The sequence below is a fragment of the Onychomys torridus genome, chromosome 18 (assembly GCF_903995425.1).
Source record: "Onychomys torridus chromosome 18, mOncTor1.1, whole genome shotgun sequence".
Taxonomy (NCBI): Eukaryota; Metazoa; Chordata; class Mammalia; order Rodentia; family Cricetidae; genus Onychomys; species Onychomys torridus.
This window is the reverse complement of record NC_050460.1, coordinates 58270702-58296836: the sequence shown is the minus strand read 5'-3', so window position 1 is coordinate 58296836 and position 26135 is coordinate 58270702. Positions and strand designations below refer to the sequence as shown.

The 26135-nt window shown below is 47.8% G+C and overlaps 1 protein-coding gene across 12 annotated transcripts in view; it reads left to right on the top strand.

The window, feature by feature from the left end:
- Positions 1–18157, top strand: part of Pcbp3 (poly(rC) binding protein 3) — a 199599-nt gene extending 181442 nt beyond the window's left edge. For 5 of the 12 annotated variants that reach the window (XM_036167316.1, XM_036167311.1, XM_036167312.1 and 2 more), the window contains 6 exons: positions 166–207; positions 11308–11386; positions 12021–12080; positions 14170–14222; positions 16654–16823; positions 17494–18157. In XM_036167316.1, the coding sequence (XP_036023209.1) occupies positions 166–207; positions 11308–11386; positions 12021–12080; positions 14170–14222; positions 16654–16823; positions 17494–17530 (441 nt within the window). In that variant the 3' untranslated portion in view covers positions 17531–18157. The remainder of the gene's footprint in view (positions 1–165; positions 208–11307; positions 11387–12020; positions 12081–14169; positions 14223–16653; positions 16824–17493) is intronic. The other 7 variants (XM_036167307.1, XM_036167317.1, XM_036167313.1 and 4 more) reach the window with 3 other exon arrangements.
- The last annotated feature ends 7978 nt before the right edge of the window (positions 18158–26135 follow it).

The following is a 26135-nucleotide window of genomic DNA, read 5'->3' as shown; positions in this document are numbered from 1 at the left end:
CCTGACTCCATCTTAAGCAAACAAGGGCAGATGGAGATGTACATTGATGGAGAACACTGTCCCCAGAAGGTTGTTATCATACTAGGGTGGGTCACCAGTGGCTGACAAGCTGAGGTCCTGCCACATCCCAAGCTGACTGTTTCTCTCTCTTACTCTCTTCTCCAGGCCTACACAATCCAGGGACAGTACGCCATCCCCCACCCAGATGTGAGTTTTCACTCTGTCTTTCTCCTTGCCTTCTCTTCATGATTGTGTACCTTCCTGCATGTTGCTGTCAATTGCTACTAATATTAATATTACACAATAATATTAATCAGTTTTCTCCGTGTCTCTGACGTCTGTTGTACCCATATGACCTTGGACAACTTTTTAACCTCTTAGCACTAATTCTTGCTTGTGTTGAGGACTTGGCCTGATGTCAAATTACTACAGTCCAGGGCTTCCCTCCCACACACAGGCCTAGCCTTTTATGGCCCTACCCACCCCCACAATGTGGGTACTACATGCTGGCCTGGCAGAGTGTAGCTTACCACCTGTGGCCTGGGTGGGCAAGGCACTTCCTTTATACTTAAGTCAGGTGACATCATCAGACTATTCTGTGAAGGTGTCCTAAAAAGGCCATTAAATGTACCTGGGCAAGCCAAACTTGCCCTTCGAAGAGCCCAAATTGAAACATGGATTTTACCCATGTATAAGGCCTAAGTGCTGAGGGGGTGGGGGAGAGAAAGATCTTTGCTTCTTCCATAGTTAGTAAGATGCCAAATGTGGAAGTGGACTCCTGGGCTTGAACCTACGTCTCTTTAGCGGGACCTATCACCTGTTCTTTGGCCTAGGTCTATTCAGATATTTCCTGGTGGCATGACAGTATGAGTGTATGGTCTGTATTTGGAAGATTAAAAACCTCCTGATGGAGCGTGTGGGGGACAGAGGGAGTCTGAATCTGCCTCTTGACTCACCTCCAGTGGAGAGCTGAGTACAACAAGGAGACCAGGGGCCACTTGAGTGATGGTGACACTGAGCCTGTAGGGGTCAAGAGATAGTGGGCAGCAGCCATGAGAGAAGGTCATTCTTCAGGGACCATAAAGATGCTAGAGGGTAGGTAGGGCTGTTCTAGGAGATACTGGGGAAGATGAGGCGGGGGGAAAGCAGGAGGGCAGAAAGATGGCCAGCCTCCTAGCACTGGGACCTCAAGCATGCCAGTCAAGTACTCTACCGCATAACTGTATTTCCAGCTGGAGCTACCTCTTCTTAACCTGGTTTGAACATTTTCTGGGTTTAGCAGCTCCCACTAGGACACCCCATGTGTGCACTGCTCGGTGCCCTGAGACACTCTAGCACTGGCAGGGGAACTAATTGTGTTGCCATCCTTATGCAGACCTTGGCTTTTGAGTGGGACCGGAGATAGATGTGTGTCAGGGAAAGATTTGCAGGCAAGGCACAAGGGGGGTCTTAAAAATTAACTGAGTATCTGAAATATGGACTCACTGTTGTTGCATGGAAATTCTTGTAGTGAAAAATACATGCTAGTTGGTTTTTTTTTTTTTTCCTTTTGATAAAGCAACACACAAGCAATAGAGAAGTGTGCGTTGAAAAACCCCTGCACAGGCGTGGTCATACCCATAAGGCCACATTATAGGTTGGCCACTACTGCTGTGTCTGAATTCATAGTGTCTCACTCTCTGACCATCATAGCAGACACATGTGCCCTTGGGTACTTACACAACAAGGCTGTGAGCCTTCACGCACCCACAAGCACACTATACCACTGTGGCTCTACTCATTCTGTCTCCAGTTGGCAATGCTAAGTAGAAGTAGAGCCTATGAACTCATTACAGACAAGGGAGACCATTGTGGGTGGGTTATAGAAATGAATGAAGGGATCAAGCAAGGGCAGGAAATAACTTCCAGGATGGCCCAGTCTTCTTGTGATGCTGAGGCAAGCATTTCCACCCATGTAGAAAGACACATGTTCCGGTGGAGACTTGAAAGGCAGGCTGTTGGGGTTCAAGTGAAGCTCTAGACTGAAAGGAAGCATTAGTACCCCTCTGGAAGGCTGTTGGAGAACTAGATTCAGGCTTATCAGTATTTACTCAGCAAAGCCAGATGTTCAAGGACGACCTGAGGGTGTTTTGTGGGTTTTCCGTAGGAAACTGAAGCTCGTTCCTTGGGCAGTGTAGATACTGGAAGTGGTGGAGCATATTTCAGACCAGTGAGGCATGTGTGCAAGAGACAGAGCATGGTTGGTTTTTCTGGTTGATTCAGTGTGTCAGTCTTAGAGATTTCTCAGGCTATCATAATGTGTAGTTTATAGATTATCGCAGCTTAATTTAAACTAGTATTCAACCATTGCTATATTAACCGTGCTGTGAGATTTGAAGTACTCGATACTGTGGTTTGGATGTATATGTCTTTTTGACGTTCATATATTCAAACCTAATCCCAAAGGTGTTAGTATTAGGAGGCAAGGTCTCCTTGAACTACGAGAGTCTTTGAGGTGCTGCCTCGTGAGTGATTATAAAGCATCCAAGGAACTGACTTCCCCTTTTTTCCCTTTTTGCATGCAAGGACATAGCATTTGAGGTGCCATTCTGGAAATGAGCTGGTCCCTTACCACACACAACTTTCTGGCACCTTGATCTTAGACATCCAGCTTCCATGTTTGGGAGCAGCAAATTTATGTTGTTGATAAATTGCCCATTCTAAGGTATCTGATTAGAACAGCAAGAATGATCTAGTATCTTGGCTATTCATCACATGGTGGCTTTTCCTATGGGTGTTATTCTATTTTCTGTGGCAAGATTATATAATTAGTGAGCAAAAAGTGCAACTTCTAAAAGTGCCTTTTTATCACATACGAAATTTAAAACTTCAGATAATCCACAGAAAAATAAAACGACCATTCAGTGACGTCGATAATGAAGGCCAGGATGATTTTTACCTGGGCCAAGTACTAGGGAAGATTGTTTTAAAGCTTAAATTTCTTAGAATGCAAATATGGCTATCAGAAACTGTGAATTGCTTTGTAGTGTAATTGAATACAAAGTTTATCTCAACTGCAGTGGTAGTTATCATTTAGCTAATTACTTACCTGAATATGCAGACGTAGAAACTATCAGGAGAGCCATTCCTTAGGTCTGAATATGCCTTGTCTGCATGGGAACATGCACCTTTTCCAGGCCCCATTTTAAGCAATGCTTCAAATTGACTCTTACGTAGAAATCCACTCACCTGCCAACCCTGTCTCCTACAGTTCCTGCATGCCACTTAGGCTAGGTTTACCTAGGATTCTGGATGCTTTCTGTGCTCTCTAGACTCCAAGACACAGTCTTGAACTGCAGAAACTCTGGCACCATGCCCAGCATAGTCCAGTACAATTCTCTGTACGCTGAAGCCTTGTGACGTACCCATCCACCTTTACATCCACTTCTCTCAGATGGCCACTCAGCAGCCTTAGAAAGTGCCTGCAGCCTATTTCTCTAGAATGACCTTCATGTCCATTTCTCTAGAATAGCCACTCAGCAGCTTTGTGTCCATCATAGATCTTATGCATCCAGTTCTCTGCTCCATAGCCTTGGAAAGTGTCTAGGCACTTTTGCATCCCATAAGCATCAGTCAGGTGTGGTTTCAGAAATAAAAAAGGGAGACAGCACCATGTCCTGGGACACAGGAGTGCTGCAGAAGGCACACAGAGCCTGGACAGACAAGTGAGCAATGGGGTGGACCGCTTGGTCCCTCACATCTATGTTCCTGTCAATTTCTGCATCAGTACAATCACACCAAGAGGAAATTAGTTTCCTCAGTTTACATGGAGCCATGTCCCCCGATAAAGCCATTATAAGTTGAAAGCATCCTAAGTTGAAAACTGTGTGAATACCCCTAACATAGGGAACATCCCATGTGGTCATGCTGCACTAATGCCAGCTCCTTCCCCTAAGGACTGTTGGGGAGCTGCAGCTCATTGCTGCTCCCCAGCATAAGAGAACATGGATCATCTGTTACCAGTTCATAAAAGGATCAAAATTCCCAGGAGTTTCTCTTGGTGCACAAGAGCATCCTAAGTCAGAACCGTCCATAGTGAACTTCAAAGCTAGCCTCCTGGGTATGAATCTCCTACCTCTTCCATCTTCAGCTTCCAAGGCATCCCTTACTCAGCATCCCCGTTATTTAAAGGAGGGCTGAGAGCGAGCAAATATGAGAATAACGGCATGAGGGTATCGGCAGAGCACGTCTCTGACTCCAGACAGGGCCTGTGCTCTACTCTGCCTTGTGCTCTAACCTGCACTGTGAAGTGGACCTCAGGGCCATCAGCCTCACATCACAGAGGAGGATAGTCTTCGAGATCCTCTTGACAAGGATCACTGAGAGTGAGTGGGAGAAGTGGCATTCCAATGTGTCTGCCGCAACCATTAAGGCCCCTGGTAAGGTGTTTGTTCTTCAGTTAGTACATCTTGAAATTGTAGAGGCATGTAGCTGCATTGGAAATGCCCTTCATCCTGGCATTTTGAGGTGATGGTAACTTCTGGGATAGAATGCCTGCCGACATGATGGACAGAGAGTGGTGATTCTAGGCACTGCAAAGTGGTGCCCAGCTGTCTAGCATGCTTTCCCTCCCCTCCTTGTTCAGTATCTCCCTCTATAGCTCTGTGGAGTTGGTGACAATACCCTTCCTACTGATAGTGAGAAAGTAAAGAGCGAACGGCACTCCATGGCCATCAGCTGCCACCACGCCTTCTGACTCTGTTCCCATCTTGGAACACGGCTGCTCAGTGGGCCTTTTTTGGTCCCACCTACTAGTAGGCAGAGCAACTGCAGTGGGCCTCACAAAACTGAAGGCTCAGGTAGCCTTTTCTGCCCCTCCCTCATCACCTTTGTGGACCCTTCACTGCTGAGCTAACCAGTGCCTCATCCTCCCAAGCCCACATGTGACCTATTTCTATAAGAAAAGCCTAAGCAGCTTTTGTTTAAGGAAGATGGATTTGATCCTGTGCAGCCAGAAGAGCCCAGAAGACACCAGGATGAAGTGGGATGCTGAGATGCCCCAAGAAGTCTCTAAAATCAGTACAAGAAGCCAATCCTCACAGTTAGTTATCCCAACAAGCTCCAAAAGGATAGACAAAAACAATCCCATTCATTGTAGAAATGAATTAAAACCATGTGTTAACACCAAAGGCCAAAGTCAAACTCCAGAGATGATTGCAAGAAGAAGAACATATGGAAGGAAGAGCAGTGAGGAATGCAGTCGACTTCTCACCCGAATCTGGCAGCCAGAGATGGAGGCCTAGTAACAGAAAGTGCCGCCATCCTAGAGTCTTATGGGGGAAGAGCTTCACTATAGCCATTTGTAGAAAAACAGAAGCCACAGGCCATAGCAACAGCCTCCTGATGCATGCCATTCAGGAAGAAGATGAAATTGTAAGGAATGGCGAGCAAAGAAAATAGTAGGCATTTGTGAGAAACACTACAGGATTAGTGTTACTGCTATTGGTGCTTTATAATTGATAGGATTAGCACAACACAATTAAATGCATAGAAGTATAATAGCACATATGCTGAGGATGTAGTGTAGAGGTGGAGTATCGCTGAGCACATACAAGGTCCAGGCACAATCCTCAGTACCAGGGTACAAGGCGATAAGTATCTACAAGATTAGGATGTGGATGAGAGGAGTTAAAATAATGGTCAGGTCACTCACTGTACCATCCCACTGGACTCTAGCGACTAGAGGGTTAAGATAGAGGATTTCAAACTAAAATGCCTGTGTTGAGTTAAAAATCTAAAGTGACCACCAACAGAAAAGGAGTAAGTTGCGTAACATTGGTGATAGAGAAGAAAATGGATGAGGGGACAGTAATCCAAAAGTTGAAAAGGGAGAGAAAAGAAAATCCCTAGGAAAGCAGGACAATTAAGAAGTATCAAATAAAATAAAAACTAAAAATTCCAGTTTAAAATAAACAAAAGACCCCAAGCCTGTCAGACTATATATTTTTAAATCTAAACAGATAAATGAAATTTCTCCAGTTTTATAATTTGCTTATCTTCTTTCAAGAGACACACCTGAAACATGAGAAGCCCCATAATTGAAGAGTAGAGATCGATACTAGGGAAATGCCCACCAAAAGAAACCTGGAGAGTTTGGAAACCACCACAGAGGAGTCGCAGCATATTCCCCTCTCAGTGAGTGACAGGTCAAGTGTATGATCCTGATATGATTGCCATGCTGAATACTATGTCCAGCACAACTGTAGAATTCCTAAAAATGTTTGCAAAATTTGTTCATATATCTGACCATGAAGCAGATTTCAGCATTTGGAATCATATAGGCCATACTGTTAGCATAAAGTACTTAGGGTGAAATGGTAAGGAAAGGCAGCTTTGAAGAAACACCTGCCCTTAGCACTGGGTCGGGGGAGGATGTGGAGTAAGGGGCAGAGGCAGGCAGGTCTCTGTGACTTCACGGCTAGGCTGATCTACACAGTGAATTCCAGGCCAGCTATAGCTACAAAGTGAGACCGTGTCTAAAATCAAACTAACAAAAAACTGCCTTTTGTTGCCCAGCACTCTGGAGGCAGAGATGTGCAGATCCCTGAGTTCAAGGCCAGCCTGGTTTACAGAGTGAGTTCCAGGACAGCCAGGGCTACACAGAGAAACCCTGTCTCAAACAAAACAAGCCAAACCAAACCAAACCTACAACAACCTGCTTTTGTTGAAAGTTCCAACAAAGAGATTCCACTAGGTGAAGAGATACATTATATTTGAGGAGAGAAACAATTACAAAGGAGCCACTTCTTCTGGGATTGATGAACAAGTGCAGTGAAAATCAGGACCCTCAAAAGGCCTTCTGAGGAAATACATTGTTTTAAATGTTGAACGAATGAACACAGGCCTGAAATCATGAAGGACTCATCAAGAAACCTGATAAAGGGATTTGCCCTTGTAAATACAAAGACTTACTGCAGAGTTACAATAATGGACACAGTGCAGTTTGGGTCCAAGGACAAGCTGAGAGCTGGACTGGACTGTTGATCTCTAGACAGTCCAGGTCTGAAGGTGCTAGGGTGAGGAGACCTGCCCTGGCCAACTTTCACTACACTCTCAAAAGAGAAGGGCCATCTACAAATAATTCCCAATGGTGAGCCACCCAACAATGGTTCTTCAGGACAACCTCATGCATCAGGAACTCCACAAGAGAAAAAAGGGTGGCAGGTTAGGAAAACCTACACAGGAAAATGTCTGTTGTTCCCTGGTCAGGGAAGGGTTTCAGAGAGAACATGCAAACACAGACCACAGACCAGAGTTGGGGGTGCTGACAGAATGTCACTTTCTCTCAAGAGGAACCTTGGAGAGGTCTGTGCAGCAGCGAGTCAGCAACTAACCCTGTTTGAAAATCGTGCAACTGACACAACTCTTTCCCCCAAGTGCAGATTAGTAGGTGCATCCACCCAAGTGGTGGGTTCACGGCCTTCCTTTCCTCATGGCTCACTGAGCTGCAAACTTAGGAGCACTTGTCTATGTTCTGCATCCTCCATCACCCTTAACGTGGAAAGAGTCAGGAGTTCCTACATTGTGACAGCTTGCCTCTTCCCTGTCTGCTGGATGCCTGCCTTTCTTCTCTTGCTCCTTCCTGTATGTCCAGCTCCTCAATAATTTGGAGGAAAGGGTTTATTTGGCTTACATGTCCAGTTCACAATCCATCAGTGAGGAAAAAATCAGGGCAGGGACTGAAATAGAAACCATGGAAGAATGCTGCTTACTGGCTCATGTGAGCTAACTTTCTTGTATAGCCCAGTTCCATCTGCCTAGAAATGGTGCCCATGGGCTGGGCCCTCCCACATCAGTCAAGATAATCTCTTCCAGATCTGGCCACAGGCCAGTCTAATCTGGACACTTCCTCAATGTAGATTGCCTCCTCACAGATGACTCTAGGTTGTCTCAAGGTGACAATAAAAATTAACCAACACAAACTACTCCTTGTCAACCTGACACACAAAAGTCACTGTTAAGTCATAACCTTCCCTTTCTTGTTTGTCCCCAAGATCTCATGTTAATATCAAAATATAGAATGCATTACAACTTTTTTTTTCCTTTTTTCCTTTTTTTTCTTTTCTGGAGCTGAGGACTGAACCCAGGGCCTTGCGCTTGCTAGGCAAGTGCTCTACCACTGAGCTAAATCCCCAACTCCGGCATTACAACTTTTAAAGGTCTCACAGTCTTTAAATTTTTCAACAATTTAAAAGTTCAGTATTTTTTAAAGTACAAAGTCTCTGTTGACTCCTACTAAAAAAACAAAACAAAAACCAAGTTACATTACTTCTTAATCCAAACGGGAAGAACTGGGCTAGAAAAACCATCAGATCAAAGCAAAACCAGGATCAGCAGTGAAAACCAAAACCTCTTAACTCAGTGTCTGGCATTTGGGACTCATCAATGATATTTTGGGCCCCTAAGGCAGCCCCACCTCTCCAGCTCTGCTGTTCACTGGCTTGCTCCCCAAAACTGATTTTTACATGGCAGAATTATCAAAAAAAAAAAAAAAAAAATGGAAGAACTCTCAGCACTTAATCCTTTAACAGTTGTGGACATTGAGTTGTAAGGTAGCCTGAGGAGAACAGAACCATACCAAGAAGAGGATATTGGCTCAGCTCCGTTTCCCAAATGTACTACCTCAACATATGCCCATAGAGCACCATCACACACTGGCCTAGTCCTGTGCCTATGACATCACTGCATTTATTTGGTAGTATGGCTATATATATATAGATGAAAATCTATTGCAGTAGGGGAGAGGTTAGAGTTACATCAGAGTCTGGATAGGAGTGGAGCCAACTTTATGGGTTCCCTGCTAGTCAGTGGATTCTGAAGCCTACTCTGAGTGAATAAGTATCACCCGTGAGACCAGCAGGAGACAAAAACATAGAGCACATGAGCAACTGGAAATTCTTAAACTCATAGTGACTACTAGCCCTTGCTGATACGTGAGCAGCAGCCCACAAACTGCTGTCATTTACAGATGAAAGGGCTGAGACCTGGAGTCTCCGCAGAGGTGATCCACCAGGCTCGCTCCCTTGGCACCTCCCCATATGCCCTGTTCCACATTCCATTCCCCTGCCATCTTGAACCATCCATCCATTGCTCCATGGTCTCTGGGGATTCAGGCAGATGAAGACAGCTCTGTCCTCGGGGTGTAACATCACAGCCAATGGACACAGGAGCCTAGAAACAGTGGATATGAGTGGAGTACAGCTGCTAAAACTCTCTAGGCCTGCAGGCATCCACACAAGGCACACCCAACACCACCTCAGAGGCCCCTTTACAGATCCAAACAGGGCTGTACTTTCTAAGGTACCTTTCTGTGATGTGTCTGTTAGAAGCGCTGCCTTCTCCAAGGGGGAGCAGGCAGGGTCTTTGGCCTCTTAGGCCCTTCCCTGTGGAGCCTTACATCCCTCCTGGAGACACAGTGTTATCCTTGAGATATGGCCTGGTGACAGTCTTCTGGACATGCTCTTCTGCCTTTGCTAAGCATTTCCACTCTAGTGACTTAGTATGCCCATTGATGCTGAGCTGCAACAGACACAGATGTAGGCCATATGGAAACCAAGCTTGGTCTGGCCAGGCATAGTCGCTGATACTGTACAACACAGTAGAGATTAGAGGTACTGATAGCAGTCCCTGTTATGGCCTGTCATATACCTCCTCTTCAAGGGACTTTGGAGCTGAGTCTGACCCCAAGTCACATGCCCCCTAATTCGACCTGCTCTGGTCAAGTTCAGGATATAGCTAGGTCTCCCCAGTGCAGGCCAAGAAGCCAGGCACCCCTAAGATGAGTGGAGTGCAGTTAGGATGTGCCCATCCTTCTGCTATCTTTCTGGGGAGAGGTCAGACATGGGAAAGGAGGAGTATCCCAGGGCCAAGCCAAGGAAGTTGGCTTTTTGCAGCTGCTAATACCTTAAAGCCTTGGGTTTGTGTGCCCAAGTTGTATTTCAGAGATGGCACCCAGAAGCCACAGGCACCCAGCTTACAGGATCAGGAAAGGGACGACCAGCCCGCAAGCACCCCGGAAGCCATTCTGTAGGCCAGCATCAGCTCCACTGGCCATTAGGAAGGGCCAGGCAGAGGCAATCCCCAGTCTCCACAGGGCACTAGTCTGAACTTTGAGGGTTCCTTGCACCTAGGAAGCGAAGTGCAGGAAATTGCCACTGAAAGGCATCTAGACAAGCCACTTGACCCTGATGATAGCAATACAGGACCCTCATTCTGTTTGGGGGACACGCACTAGCCACCACAAAAGAGGCAACAGCACTGTTTCCAGAATGCCCCACTCACTAGTCATAGTGTCCTCTGCACAGTGTCTCATACCCTTCCCAGCTCTGCCGTCTAACTATGAAGCCAGAATCCAGGCCAGACTCCAGAGCCTGAGCTGATGACATGCAGCCTTGTTAGGATTCGTTGGAGAAGACAGGTCAGCCTTCCCTGTGGATGTGATGTGCTGATTGATGGCCCCCTGTCCCTCAGGAAGCCCACAATCCCTTGGACCAGTGCCCTAGATTCTCAAAAGGGTAGTGTGGTTCAGAGCATCCATTCAAACCTACCCTGTTCCTTTGCTCAAAGTATGGCTAAACCTAGTCTGTTTTCTGATGTTCTTTATGTTCATTTGAGAGTGAGGCTCAGATAAAAGGAACAGAAGAATCACATAGTCCAGCTCTAACCTTGTGAAGCTCCGTGGCTGGTGGGAGCTGAGATGTGGCCTGTGGGATAACAGTGAGCAGGAGCAATGCTGCCTCCATGGAGAGCCTTGTCCTTAGAGGCCTCTGCATCTTTCACTTATGCCCTGTCACCCTATGTAAGTTAAGAGGGTGGTTTTGGGGCAGGCTTGTAGCTCTGCCAGCCGCTCCCCAGCCCCCAACGTGGACTGCCTCGTGTTAAAATGAGGCCTGCGGGCCACGAGTTGAGTGAAGCCTAGCATGAAGCTGGAGCCACAGCCATGTTTGATGATCTGCTTGACTGAATCTGCTAGTGTCTTAGGAGCCCAGCTGGCCCTGCTCTGTGTCCCTCAGACCCTCCTCTCAGAACCCCAAGGACCACTGCCCCCTCCCCTCCTCACTGCTAAGGGAAAGGCACCACAGCCTGCCAGCCAGGCCCATTGGTTCCACCCAGGCCAAGTCCTTGCGTCCCGCTGCAGTGTCTGCCATGTGTCCGCATGGCCCCTCTGAACCTCTCTGTGCAAAGTTCTGTTACTGCCATTTTGAACTTGGTGTGACTTGTACTCGATGACAATAACCTTCTTAGCTCTCATGTCCCTCCTACCCCCAGCAGTTGACCAAGCTCCACCAGTTGGCCATGCAGCAAACCCCCTTTCCTCCCCTCGGACAGACCAACCCCGCTTTCCCCGGTACGTACCCAGCTGCCCTTTTCTGACCTTCTCTTCTCACCTGGGGACTCGCTTTCTCTTTCTGAGCTCGATGTAGTGCGGCTGCGCAGGTGCTGTCAAAGCTCTGAACGCGGACTCTTGCAGCGCTAACCCAGTGGACTGCACACAGCTGAGGCCGGGCGGGTCGTCTGCCCCCCATTGTGGGCGACTTTACTGCCCCCCCGGCTTCCGCGCTCTTGCCTTTTGAGGGTCTTATGGCATACCAGTGCTCTGTGTCACAGTCCATCCCCAGGTGGCATTTTCTACCTGGCCATGCTTGGAGCACGTCTTCTCCCGGATCTACATGCTGACCGCAGGAGTGACCCCAGCCTTAGTTGGTGCAGCCCTGCCCAGGATAGCACTGACAGCAGCTAGCCTGCACTCGGGCCTATGATGAAGTAGTCAGAGGGGCTGGCCACAGCCTGCCCGGGCATCTGCAACAGGGTGTCCCTCTCACAGAAGCAGAGCCGCCCGGTGGCTATGGCCAGTGAAAACACACTGGCCGTGCACGTCAGCTGCGCATGCACCAATCATATTTTGAGCTTTCCTAGTTGAAGGGACCTTGCTTCTCTCCTTGAGGGCAAAACATTAAACCTCTCTCTTCTTTGCTCTCCAGGAGAAAAGCTGCCTTTACACTCCTCCGAAGAAGCTCAAAATCTGATGGGCCAGTCGTCAGGTAAAACAGACCACAGTACTGGGGAGCAGGCCAGGGGACATGTACAGAGGACGAGGGTACCCACACCTGTGACATCTGAGTGGCTAGCACTCATCCAAGTCGGCTGGCAATAGACAGTTTTCAGGAGCACAAGCTGTGGACTGAGGCATGGGGCCCACCTAGGAGCCAGGTGGTGATGGAACTGTTCCATTGTTGGTGAATGGTGGGTCTGAGCATGTACAGGGTACAACCACCCTATGAACAGTTGGATGGCCCAAGGCAGTGTGCACCTACGTGAGGAGGACCTATCTGAGCTGCCACTCATTCTCCGGATGTGCAGTTTAGGGGTGCATAGGGAGAGCTTGACTGTGGGGACCATGGAATGGTATGTGCTTTTTAAAGATGGATTTCCCTGGAGATAGGCACAGACTTAAAAGATAGATCTGGGCTGGATGTGTCTACACCTCCTTCTGGTTTTCACTGAAATGCCTTCTCCCAGGACCTGCAGGGGGTTGTGGAGACTGAAGCCATTACTGAGGAAAAGTGATAGGCTGGAGCTGAGTGTCTTCACTGGGTCCTGTGAGGGAAATACCATACACTTTATACCTGTGGGTCACTATGAGTACACACGGCCAACATGGCAGCCTCCTGGCTGCCACCATGCTTTTATGTGACGACTTGACCAAAGCCCTCGAGACCCGCAACACGAGTACATGTGCATGTGAAGGCATTTGCATGGTAGCAGTGGGAAGGGTGTGTGCTGAGACAGCCACTAGCTGCATGGTGACAAGCAGCTGGCTTTGAAGCCTTGTCCTGGGTATGGGCCTTAAGTGGACACACCCTTACCTACCCACTCGATTTTAGTGTCCCTGAAAAAAGGATTCTCTCTCTTCACTCAGTCATGTGTCAAATCCAACAGATATACCCTGCTGCCCCAGAAACTCCTGTCCAGCACTCCAATAGTACCTTTCAAATGACATTTTACATGTCTCTGCTTCTGGAATGTATATAGATTCCTAAATAGCCAAATGATTGTGTTAAAAACCATGATTAGAAGATAAGGGATAGAAACCCCAGACTTCAGTGTGTAAACCAAACAGCAGAGTTGGGAAGAATGGATTTTTTCCCTTCTGCCTAGGCCTGACTTCTGGACACCTGCCATTGGGGTCTACAAGATTGTGAGGAGGCTGCCCACCCAGGGAGTAGAGCAAGGCCAGATGGGAGCTGGGAGGATGAGGGGCACCATGAGAAGTAGGGGCTCATTGAGGTGGTTGATGGGGGGACAAAGCCTGGATTCCGTGACTCTCTGGATATGATACTGAAGGGTCAGAGCAGAGGCAGGATCAGCAAGAGCACAGAGAAAGGAGAGGACCTGGGTTCCGGGGCATTCTCAAGGGGTGTGTGTAGAGCTGGCCAGTCCCACGCAGGGACCGTTGCTGAGTCTGGAGGCAAGAGCGTGCCAACCTGAGCTGTCTGTTGTTGAAATGAGGTGGCTGTGTACAGAGCATGTGCTGTCCTGGAGGTAGAGCCATTGCACCCTCCCCCCTGCCAGTCCTCTGAGTGTACTGTCAGCACTGCTGAGGCAGGAGAGGGCCAGCACATGGACTCTGAGAGGCTGCCTGTATCAAGTAAGACTTGAAAGATGAAAACCTAAGCTTAGCCATGCACGCTGGCCTTTGGAGAGAACTGTGTCGAGCAAAGTTAACAATGAGTGTTCTGCCACTTCTGGCTACCTGCAGCAGAACCACATGGGGTTTCAGGGTAGAGCTGAGTGGGGCACAGCACCCACAAATCTCCCCGAACAGAGGGAGAACAGCATTAAATGTCCATGGGACCCGTGTTGCCTATGCCTCAGCAGCCGTGTGAAGGCCTGAAGAATGATGGCCGCCCTCTTTATAACTCAGTACCTCCCAGGCTCTGTCTACAAGGTGTGAGGGTTTCTTTTTCTTTTGAGTGACGGTGGAACTCTGGGGGTTGGGCTCCACCTGGGCCTGGGCCTCTGGATGGTGCTGACCTTCACGTCAGCCAGCCCAGGGAAATAGGGATCAGGTCTGGGTATGGCAATGAACCGTTTCCCTCCAGCTTAACCTTGTTCCCTTGATGTACCCAGGTCTGGATGCCAGCCCCCCGGCCAGCACTCATGAGCTCACCATTCCCAATGATGTGAGTATGCCCCCTGCACCCTCCTGTTCTAACACACACACACACACAATACTCTTCCGGTGACACCCTCAAGCCCTGAACCCCACAGTTGAATATTTTCCCTCCTTCCTCTTCCACCTTAAATTGATGGAATGCCCATGAAAGACAGAGACAAGAAAAGGGCACTGGGGACATCAGGAGGAATCAGAAGTCCGTGCCAGGGCTGGGCTGGGCTGGGCTGGGCGTCTGTGGCAACAGTAGCAGCAGCCTCACTTGGGGACCTTGAGAACAGGGTGGTCCAGGAAGGTTCTGGAGTGATATGACCCCCACTGGGGGGTTGAGTTCTCTGGGACATGAAGTTGGTTGGATGTCACAGGTTGTCTGGATTCTATACTCTGGCATCCCTCAGTCTGTCCAGGCCTCAGAGAACACCACAGGCTGTAGTCTCGAGGGCTACTGCCAGCACACTTTGTCCTCACAGGCTGGAGAAGACCTGGAGGAATGGGGGCAGTCTCCAAATCAACAGGCCACCCTCAAACAGTGAGGCCAGGGAAGGAGAGTCCTTCTCTTAGAGAGTAACTACCGGGATAGCAGAAGGGACAGTCTCCGTGTGGGCCATGCAGGGGTGGCCCCCTTTCCAACTTATACAATGTTTAGGCTTTCTCTGCCCTAAGCTAGTCAGACTCACTCTACCCCACCCCCTGTGTGCGAGCATGTGCATGAACGCATGTGTGTGCCTGTGCATCTCTGTTTACATATGAAGGTCAGAAGCTAACCTCAGGTGTCGTTCCTCGGGAGCCATCTACTTTGGTTTTTTGAGACAGTCTCTCACCCAGACCTAGGGCTCACCACTTAGGCTGGTCCAGGCTGCCCCTACCATGGCACAGGGTGGACTGAGAGGCACATACCTAATGGGGTCCTTTGAGCTCCAGCCTCAAAGTTCCCTTCAGCGTCCAGAAAAGATGCTACACCAAGCGAGGGAAACCTAGGGATCTGAGGGCGAAGGAATGAATTGGCTCACAGCGTTCTAAATCCTCCTAGCTTCTCCTCCTCTAGCCTAGAAATTCTCCTTTTTTAGGAGACTTAATGCTTTTTTGTTTGTTTGTTTTGCTTTACTTCTCATTGGTCAAAAGCACATTTCTAGGGTAGATAATAAGGACAGAGCCATTTACCATGGCAGCACAGGGTTTCAAAGTCTCAGGATCAGAGGGAGGGGGCGCAGTGCCTTGTGCCACAAACTCTGAGACACAGCAGACTTGGCAAGTGCAGAACTGGGGTGCTTTTCTTAAGGTGCTTTGTGTAGTAATCTTGGACACCTGCAACTCTGACCTTGTGCATAAAGTTTTAAACTTATGATCTATTTACAAAGGCCGTTAGTCTAGTTTGAACTTGCTGAGGTAAACAAGAGCTACATGTGTGCAGTTAGTCTGAGCAAAAGGAACAAAGCAGGCTTGTAAGGGTCTACAGTCCACATGGGACAATAGATGTGGCTATGAAACATATCCTAGTGTATTCTATATATCAAAATTGTACAGCTCATGACAAGTCATCTTCCTGACCATCCACAGATGTGTGTGTGCCCATAAGATTAAGATGCAGTCATGAGATTACTTATACACATTTCATGAAAATACATGGTAAATGGGGAGTTACTGTAGCTGTTATTGCACAAGAAATTACAGATGGAAGCAACAGTATTCAGAGTCAGTGGCCTGCAAGCCTTGCCTGACAGGGTCTTTCATCTGAGAATCATTCCTCTGGTGGGTGGACATCTGAACTATCAATTGCTACAAGCTATATTTGTGTCCTGGCCCACAATAGCTCATGACAAAGGCTCCTGGCACATACCCAACTGTAATTGTTGCCAGAGAAAGATCTTGACCACCAGGATGGAGAGCACTCTTGGCCCTGAGCTGCCTCAGAGATGGCCCTCACTCCTGATGACTATCTTGGCCATAGGTCTCTGCATCCATTAAACGGAGTTCACCAAGCAAACGTTGGAATTTGTCCTCAACTTCATCTGAGATGATCAAAAGATAGATTTCAGCAACAATGAACTTGGGGTCCTCCTGAGTGTCTGTGATGCTCACTCTCCCTGTGAGGGTATCACAGAAGGTCCTGACCCAGTCTTGGCCAGCTGGTGTGGGATTCCCCACTCATTCTATATCCTTTTTCTTTGGGTCACTTCTGACCAAGTAGTGGAAGCCGTAAAGCAGTGACCATGTCTTGTACGGACTTTTTCCAGAGGGACGCTAAGTAAAGGCAATCCAGCTGTCAACAGGCAGAGCCTGGCCCTCTTCCCATTGTCCCAGGGACCTTTCCCTCCACAGTACTGAGTTCCTAGACAGAGTTGGAACCTATCTCCTTGGGTGTCCCCACAGGGCTCTTACAGATGCCTGGAAAGGGATGCCCTAGGCTCTTCTCTAAGAGATCCCTCCATCATTTCTTCTAGCTTATAGGCTGCATAATTGGACGCCAGGGCACCAAAATCAATGAAATCCGACAGATGTCTGGAGCTCAGATCAAAATCGCCAATGCCACCGAAGGGTCGTCAGAGCGTCAGATTACCATCACAGGGACCCCAGCCAACATCAGCCTTGCCCAGTATCTCATCAACGCTAGGTGAGTGATTCTTATGCATCTGGGTCCTCCACAGGTCCTTACTAGCTATGGCCTGCAGCCCCACATCCTTACTGATACAGTAAAAGTCTAGGCATTTGGGAGAGGCATGATGGAGTTAGCCTCCACAGAGACATGGGCCACTCCATTCGCCACCAAGGAGCTAGGAAGCTATGGTGAGAGGCACCCCCGTTTTCCTATTTCCCTCCTCCCAGCCAGTAATCAGGCTGTGCCCATCTGCCTCAGGCATTGGGTATTGGCAGACTGGTAACAAGTCTGGGGTAGGACTCAGGGAAATGCCTACCTTGCTCGCTTGCCCCAAATCCACTATAAGAAACCCTCTTGGAACTGCTCAGGGTTCCCACCCATGTCAGAACTCCTTCTGTGACGGCCATGAAGCCCCTGCTTAAGTCTGGAGTCACCCCCTCTCAACCCCCGCACCCTAAGACAGGCTGGGTGTTTAGTCCCTGGCCCAGTGCTCCAACCTGGAAGGACCCAAACTCGGCAAGATTGAGTGTCAGGCACAGGGACAGGTAAAGCTCCACAGATGTGGTCTCCACCTGCTGTGCGGGTGAGTCCTCCCGCTCATGACCTGGAAATGGAGAGGTGTCCTCCCCCTACTGTCCTATCTCATAAGTCTATGATGTGTCCCTTGTGCCTTTTTGTGTTCCAGGCTGACGTCTGAGGTCACCGGGATGGGTGCACTCTAACCTACCCAAGATCCTCCATTCTACACATCGGATGGCTCCAGCCTGCAGCCTCACCAGCTGGCACACTGTACAGACTGCCTGTCCTTCCTTGCAGATATGAATAGAGCGTTTTCTGTACAGATGATAGTGCGTGTCTGCCCACTCAGGCCCTGTGCGCTCCATATTAGTGTAGCCTCCACGCATTGGCATGCAGCTCTTTACTTTATGCCCAGCGTCTTCCCAGATGTGATGTTTCAGAGATTTATTCCTCAGTATCCATGTGACTATCTGTTTAAAAGTTGGTTTGATGCTTTCACAGCACTTCCTGTGTCCTGCTGTCCCTCGTTCTCAGAGACCCTCCTCTCTCACGCGTCTAGTGACTCATTCCCACCCTAGGTGGTACGCAGGGATCGGAGGTACTTTTCTTGCAACCTTCAGGGAGCATTTGGAAGAGGAGGGACTTGGGGGATATCTAAGGAGCAAGGTGGAGGGCCAGAGGGTGGGGTGGGACCCTTGCTTCGCTGGGATATCTCGGGGAGGGGCACTTGTGGCCCCCATGTGTCTTCCAAGATGGCTAAGAACAAGGACTTACCAGAAAGTTCATCTGCAACCATCAGAGTTCAATAAATGTCGTGTTCCTCCTCCATGGCTCCGGCTTCTCTCTGCTCCCCTATCCCCAGCGCCCAGACCCACCCACAAGACACATCAGTACCCAGCCTGAGAGGCAGAAGATCATGGGTCCTACTCTGGCCCAGGTCCTAGAGTGCCAGGTTCCAACCTGCAAAGCCACCCAGGATGGAGGCTGCCTGTGCCTGAGCTGCCAGGGCACCATCCCCACAGCCTTCCACCATACAAGGGACCTTGCTTCTTCACTGCTGCCATTAGAACCGAAGCTCCTCTCCTCCCTTCTCCTGGGTGATTAACTCAGAGGGCCAGAATAGAGGTGGAGAGTGCCCAGGGCACGCAGCCCCTGGCCTAGCTCCAAGGACCCTGGCACCTATCTCCACCTCTGATCTCGGAGTTTCTGGCAAGAAGGCCCTGGCAGAGATCAGCTCAGGCCCAGAGAAGTGGTAGTCGTCTATTCCCCTGCAGTTTCTTCTTGAGACTCGACTGCCCGGCATATGCCATCTGCCCTGGAACCTGTCTTCATTGGTGGGTACAGTGACCTGCTCCAGGATGCTGGTGTATGCAGCAACCATCCCGGCAGAAAGAGCCCCCTCCTGTCTGCCAGATGAGCCTCAGGCCCCTGTATCTTAGCCAGGAGTCCCTGACTCAGTTGTCTGGATACGTTCCTTGCCCTCTGCTGAGCCTCGCACCCACCCCTGGGCCACTCTTCACGCCCAGGGAGTTAGAGCTAAGATTCAACCCACTCCCACACACAGAACCCAGACACGGTCTGAGAGATGACAAGGACTCAGAGGACACAAGCCTTTCCCTAGAGGCAGCAGATGGCCTGTCAACCATGAGCACCATAAATAACATTGTGTGAGTAAGGTTAAAAAGAAAAACCCAAACAGCACAGTGACATCCAAAGTGCAGGGTAAATGGGGCCCCAGGGAGGCTCCAAAGGTGATGGGCATTGGGCCCGTGATGAGTCAGCTATACCTACAGAAAAAGGGTCGGGTAGGAGAGTACCCAGGTAGGGGAAGGTGTGTAGGCCAGGCCACGGAGTAAGGGAGCTCCACTCAGCCCGAGGCTGAAATTGCTTGACTCCTTGTTCATTATATGGGGACAATGGCAATGCTCTTCAGGAGAGTGTGGGTATTGGTCCTCTCCCCATCTCCCACACATACTGGCTCCACCTCTGAGAACTCTAATTTAGGAGGTCTGGTACCTGCCAGGCTGGAGATGTGCTTGGTATAGTAGACTCGGGCCTTTTCAACAAACAGAAATCCAAGTCATGCCTCTCTGGCCAGGGGAGGCAAGGATGGTGAAGCCTCAGAGGCAGGAGCTTGGTTTTACATCACTTCCTGTGGAGACATCCAGCATCCAGGGCACAGGGGCACAGTCCCACAGAATTCACTGGATCAGGTTTGTTCTGGCATCCGATGTATGCTGAAGGTGAGAGGTAACCATGGTGATGGGATCTCAGCTCCACCTAACATCCTTAAGGATAAGCAAGTAGGAGACACGCTTCCTGCCTGAGCAGAGTCTATTCTGTGGCAGATGTGTGAGGGTGGATGGAGAGCCAGGAAGCCCCATAGGAGTGCAGTGCTCTGGCAGCTGTGGAGTCTGCTGGGTATGTACATCTGTTTCTCAGGGTTTCTACTAAAGGGCCTGGGGTAGTTGAGAAATTGCCCGTGTCACCTGGACATGAGGCAAGTCCCCAAGACTTGCGGTCAGTTTGTTTCTCCTCCTGAGTCTGGCCCCAGAACTGGAGATACACATGTGAGAGCCAGACAGCCTGCCTGGAGCCCTCAAACCATCCTCTGCCAGCACTGACTGACTTCAAGCATGAGTTACCTTCCCTGGGGAGGGAGACTGGGGGACCATGCTGCACGCCTAGTCCTTGATACCTGGTACATAGCTGACTTGGTCAAGAGCCAGGTCAAATAATGACCACAGTTGACCCTGTGGACAGGTTTGCCTGTACACAAGCTGACTATTAGTATCACTGCCATGAAGACGGCAATCCACACTCGATCCTCAAATGCACAATGTTATAAAAAAATAATAAATTGCATGCAAAGCTATTTTAACAGGAACAAGTTTCAAAAGCAAAAGCATTAAGAACATGATCCATTGGGTTGCTCAAAGGCTGTGTTGCTGTGTCATAAATAAATAGATCCCATCTCATGAGCACATGCTCTTTGTCACATTGTGAAGCTTCCTGCATGTAAGGTTTCCAGAGGTGCCAATTTTGGCAATTTCCCCTCCCTCCCCCCCTCCCTCCCCCCTCCCTCCCCCCTCCCTCCCCTTCTCTAAATCAATTCGAGGAAAACTCATATGAATTTTCAGAGACTGAAGTAGCAAGCACAGGGCCTGCACAAGTCTGCACCAGGCCCTCTGTGTATATATATATATATATGATGGCTTCCAGTTTAGTGTTTTTATGGGATTCCTGATTGAATAAATGAGTGGGTCTCTGATTCTTGAGCCTTCTCTTTGGCTCTTTCCTGGTTTATCTCGTCCAACTCTGAAGTGATGTTTTGTTTTATAATAGTATTTTGTTTTACTATATTTAAAAAAATGAATAAATGAAAACCTAGTCACTAGGGTAAAGATTGACAACTGAACTGTCACTTATACCTGCTGGGAGAGGGAAAGTCAGTTTTCTCCAATAGAGTGACACTTGGTATGTCAACAAGTCCAGAGCCGTGATCACGTACAAGAGTAGTTAACTGGAGTTGAGGATTTAGCTCAGTGGTAGAGTGCTTGCCTAGCAATCCCAAGGCCCTGGGTTCAGTCCTCAGCTCTGGCAAAAGGAAAAAAAAAAAAAAAAGAGTAGTTAACCAGCATATATTGGACTCCACAGTTTTTTTGTTTGCTTTTATTTGGTTATAGTTTGGTGGGTTTTTGTTTCTTTTTCTTTTAGGGAATGTTTTCTTTTCTTGGTTTTGGGGATTCTGTTGTTGTATTGGGTTTTGGTTTTTGAGAAAAGAACTTAAAGTTGGTGGCTAGGGATGGGGAGGACCTAGGACTCAGGGGAGGGAGATAATAAAAATATTTTTAAAGTATTTAAAAATATGTAATAAAACATTTTAAAATTAAAACTGCTTTAAATAATAAAACATTTTAAATAATGAAATTGAGAAATTATACTAAATTCATTAGAGAAAATGAAAATGAATCCACTGTTAGGGTCCCAGAGAAGTCCCACAAAGGATCACCATTCATGTATGCAATCAGCAATAACGTTTATTATTCCAGTATACTGGGGCCTGCCATCCCACACAAAGGCAAGATGGTGAAGACCCCAAGAAGGATGTGTGGACTCCTTTTAAGCATAGTTGAGGGGAGATCCTAGAGCAATCAGGCCATTTTAGATATGATTGGCTCAAGCAAGTCGTGGCAATCATATTAGTATGTTCTAATTGGCCAGGGCTGGTCAGGGCTACAGTTTTTTTTGGGGGGGGGGGGGGAGGTAAGGGGGCAGGCCTGGACTAGTCCAAGGCTTTGTCCATATTTGGTTATCATCTTGAGCTGTTTATGGTTCAGGCCTGGACTGCATGTACCAGGCCTCCTCATCCTTGCTGTTGCGGGTGTTGGAGATTGGTTATCCTTTGTTTATGGCTCCTTCTCAGAAATTGCCTGTCCAGTCTCAGGAAACTGAAATTGAGGCCTGATCTCTGAGAGAAGACTGAGCAGCTTGTTACGGTGTCTGCTTGGTCCTCTCATCCACAAGGAAGCCCCTGGGGATTTGTGGCAATCCCTGGGCAGCGGTCAATCCAAGGACATGGCCAGCAGCTCCCAGAGTTTCTCTCACATCAAGAAGGTATTTGCCTCACATGTGGGCATCACTGGTCCTGGGCTGTGCTCTGAGCAACCTCAAGGCCCGTCTCTTGTACTTCCTGCGCTACACACACACACACACACACACACACACACACACACACACAGAGAGACAGAGACACAGAGACACAGACACACAGAGAGAGACACAGACACACAGAGAGAGACACAGACACACAGAGAGAGACACAGACACACAGAGAGAGACACAGACACACAGAGAGAGACACAGACACACAGAGAGAGACACAGACACACAGAGAGAGACACAGACACACAGAGAGAGACACAGACACACAGAGAGAGACACAGACACACAGAGAGAGACACAGACACACAGAGAGAGACACAGACACACAGAGAGACACAGACACACAGACACACAGACACACAGACACACAGACACACAGACACACAGACACACAGACACACAGAGACACAGACACACAGAGACAGAGAGCTGGGGAAAGATGTCCATACCACATGCTACTGCAGAAGTTTCCAGCTCAGCAATGTGCAGTGAGATGCTAAAGACAGAGGCAGAAATATAAGCAAAAGGCTCCTCACTAGTTTGGTTTCCAGAACTTTCCAAACAGATGCTGAGTCCATTAACAGGGAGCACACCTACCCTACCAGTTAAGTCAGGGCTGGGATTACTGCCTCAGGATGTTGGCTTAACAAAGCAGAATTTAAGTGCAGTCCCAGATGCTGTCAGTCATGTCTGGAGTTATTTTTCCCATGACATTTGAAAAATTCACTTTCTATTATAACTTTTTAATATATGGAACATTTGAAAAATGATACATTGTCCAGAAGGTGGAAGGCTCTTTTTCTTTCCCGTTCTCCCCTTCCCCGTTATATCCTGTCTTCTCCGGTTGCTGAAATCACTCATTTCAACTCTTACTCAGTTATCCCTTGTGGGGCTGTGTGGTGGAGACAGAGCCCCCCAGGGCTCATCTGCTGACCAGGCACTCATTGTGGAATTGGACTCCAGAACCAATTTTGAGTTTGTAGTTCCTATGTTTGTAAGTTCTTTGCAATCATGTATATCCTCTCCCTTTAGCAGAGGCTCATTCAGCCCTTTGTCCATTCTCCTGGGATGCTCCGTGGTCATTTGCTACAAAGATAATTGACATTCTCAAGAGAAGTGAATTTTAGATTTAAGAGAATTAATGAGAGTGCCCTTGGCTAAGGAAACAGGAAACTTCAGCTAATTTGCCAACTGATTTTTTACATTCATCCAATCCGGAGGCCTGCAGGTTGTAGGCGCAACGAAAATTCTGTGCAACAGGCCAAGTTTTACAAATGGATTTAAAACCTTGCCTAGTAAAATGAATTTCACAATACTTCAACAGTTCAGCAGCAATTTCTTAAATGGGAACAATTCTAATAGACTGTTTCCTCCAGAGTCAGTAGCTTTCTGACAAGGGAGAATTTCAGCCTAGTGAGTAACTATAAACCCAGCAAGAGACCCGTCTGCACTCCCGGTGGGAAGTCTCAGGTCAGGTCAGGGTTCACAAGGGAGTTTTAACAACCTTTAGCCAGAGGGAACTTAACCACACACATATCATCTTTAATGTATCATTTATGGAATTTCTATCACTATGTTAATAATGTTTGTCCTCATTTCTCTTTTTCATTCTAGAACAACACCCTGTTGGGCAATGTTTTATTTCACCGTGCAGAGGCCCCCTTCAGCTAAAGCGTGTTTTCTTTAACCTTCTTTACCCAAACGATATTGTACACCTACAGCTTTGTGCATCTCTTCCTCTTGTTTTAGTTCTCCTTGATATTAGAAAAAAAATTCCTAGTAAAATATTTTAATGAAAGCCCAGGAGACTAGCAAATGTGAACATTATATTTTGAATATCTGGAAAGAATACAAGCAGAACACGTCCCCAGTCCTGAAAACACGGAATCCTGTTCTAACCAGCAAGTGAGTGCTTTCTTAGAGTTAAGTACTGTGAACTGGAAGGGATTTCAGCTAAGTTTGTACGAGGATGAACTGATGAACCAGCTCCAGTCGTTCGTACCACACTATTTCTAAAGTTAGAACACACACAAAGAGAGGAGGGAGGGAGGGACGGGGGGAGTGGGGGGTATCAAGATGGCATGTGCTCTTGTTAGATGCTGCATGTCAGACCCTGGACACACGCGGACATCAGCAGTAAGATGGCACAGCAGTTACAAGGTGACATTAGCCATGAGTGTGTCAGGTCAGACTCAGCCACAGATTTCAACTGCCTTCCCCATGCCGCACACAACTAGCACCTCCCCTTTCTAGGACCCAGGAAGAAGCCACCCCAACCCCTCTCCTCTTTCACTTTTAAAAGTGGTGTTTATTTTCTCCTTCACACATTTGTCTCGTTGCTCATGCATGGTTTTCTGTGTTGTGAGAGTATTAATCTTTCCCTCTCTCTGTCCCTCTCTGTTCCCCATCTATACCTGTGTCCCCACCTCTGTGGGGGTGTGTCCCCCACCTCTGTGGGGGGGTGTCCCCACCTCTGTGGGGGTGTGTCCCCCACCTCTGTGGGGGTGTGTCCCCCACCTCTGTGGGGGTGTGTCCCCCACCTCTGTGGGGGTGTGTCCCCCACGTCTGTGGGGGTGTGTCCCCCACGTGTGTGACCCCATAATCTCTGTCTCTGTCATCTCTCTCTCTCTCTCTGCATGCACTATCTCTGATAAAGTAAGGTGACCTACTAATAAGTGCAATTTGGCAAATAAATAGACATGATCATCTAAGTCAATGCAGAAATCAGAACAAAATCCAATATTCCTTCATGAGAAAACCTCTGAGAACACCAGTAATGTAAGGAACATACCTCCACATAATAAAAGGCTACAAACAACAAACCTGTGGCCAACCAGGAAAACAACCAGAAAAATTACAGGAATTAGTAAGCATTTCTCAACAAAGAAAAATCTTCAATGTAAAATAATGTCAACTCACCCCTGAAGACACACAGGATGGCTGAATGGATTAAAAAACTAAGCCCAACTTCCTGTTGTACCCAGTGTGCTGCTAGTTTTATGTCAACTTTATACAGGCTTCTTCCTGAGAGGAGGGAACCTGAGAAAATGCCTAAGATGTAGGCAAACCTGTATGAAACTTTCTTAGTGATTGATGGGGGAGAGCCCCACCTACCATGGGTGGTTCTACTTGTGGGCTAGTGGTCCTTTTTTTTTTTTTTTTTTAATAAAAAAACAGGCTGAGCAAGCCATAGAGAGTGAGCCCATAAGCAGAGTTCCTCCATAGCCTCTGCATCAGCTCCTGCCTCCAGGTTCCTTCCCTGACTTCCAACCCTTTTCTTCCCAAGTTGCTTTGGTCCATGGTCTTTAATTACAGCAATAGAAATATTAAGACATCTAGTAAATACACCTTGCTGGTAAAGACATCCACAGAAGGAGACTCAAAGGATGGAAAACAATCCAGGAAGAGGAATGAAGCTGGAAACAGGCTGGTCAAGCTGCTCTATCTCTGATAAAATCGATTTCAAAGCACAAACTAGTTAAAAAAGAGGAAGAAGAAGGCCATGACATATTAATAGACAATCTATCAAGATGTAACAATTTTAAATATACACACACCAAGTACTAGGGCTCCCAATTTCACAAAACACTGACTTAAAGGGCCACGTTGGTCCTGATACAATGATGGTGGCTGGTTTCTATACCCCACTGACATCTCTAGATGTCACCCAAACTGAAAATCAACAAAGAAACCAAAGTTAAACTACACAGTACAGCAAACAAATCTAACAGATATCCAAGACATGTATGACCTACTAATAAGTGCAATTTGGCAAATAAATAGACATGATCATCTAAGTCAATGCAGAAATCAGAACAAAATCCAATATTCCTTCATGAGAAAACCTCTGAGAACACCAGTAATGTAAGGAACATACCTCCACATAATAAAAGGCTACATACAACAAACCTGTGGCCAACAGTATACTAAATGGGGTGTCTTAGCGTTACTATTGCGGTGATAAAACATCATGACAAATGCAACTCGGGGAGGAAAGGGTTAATTTGCATTACACTTCCACAGAATTGTTTGTCATCATCAGGAACTCACACTGGACAGGAACCTGGAGGCAGGAGCCGATGCAGAGGCCATGGAGGAGTGCGGCTTACTGGCTTGCTCCCCATGGTTTGCTCAGCCTGCTTT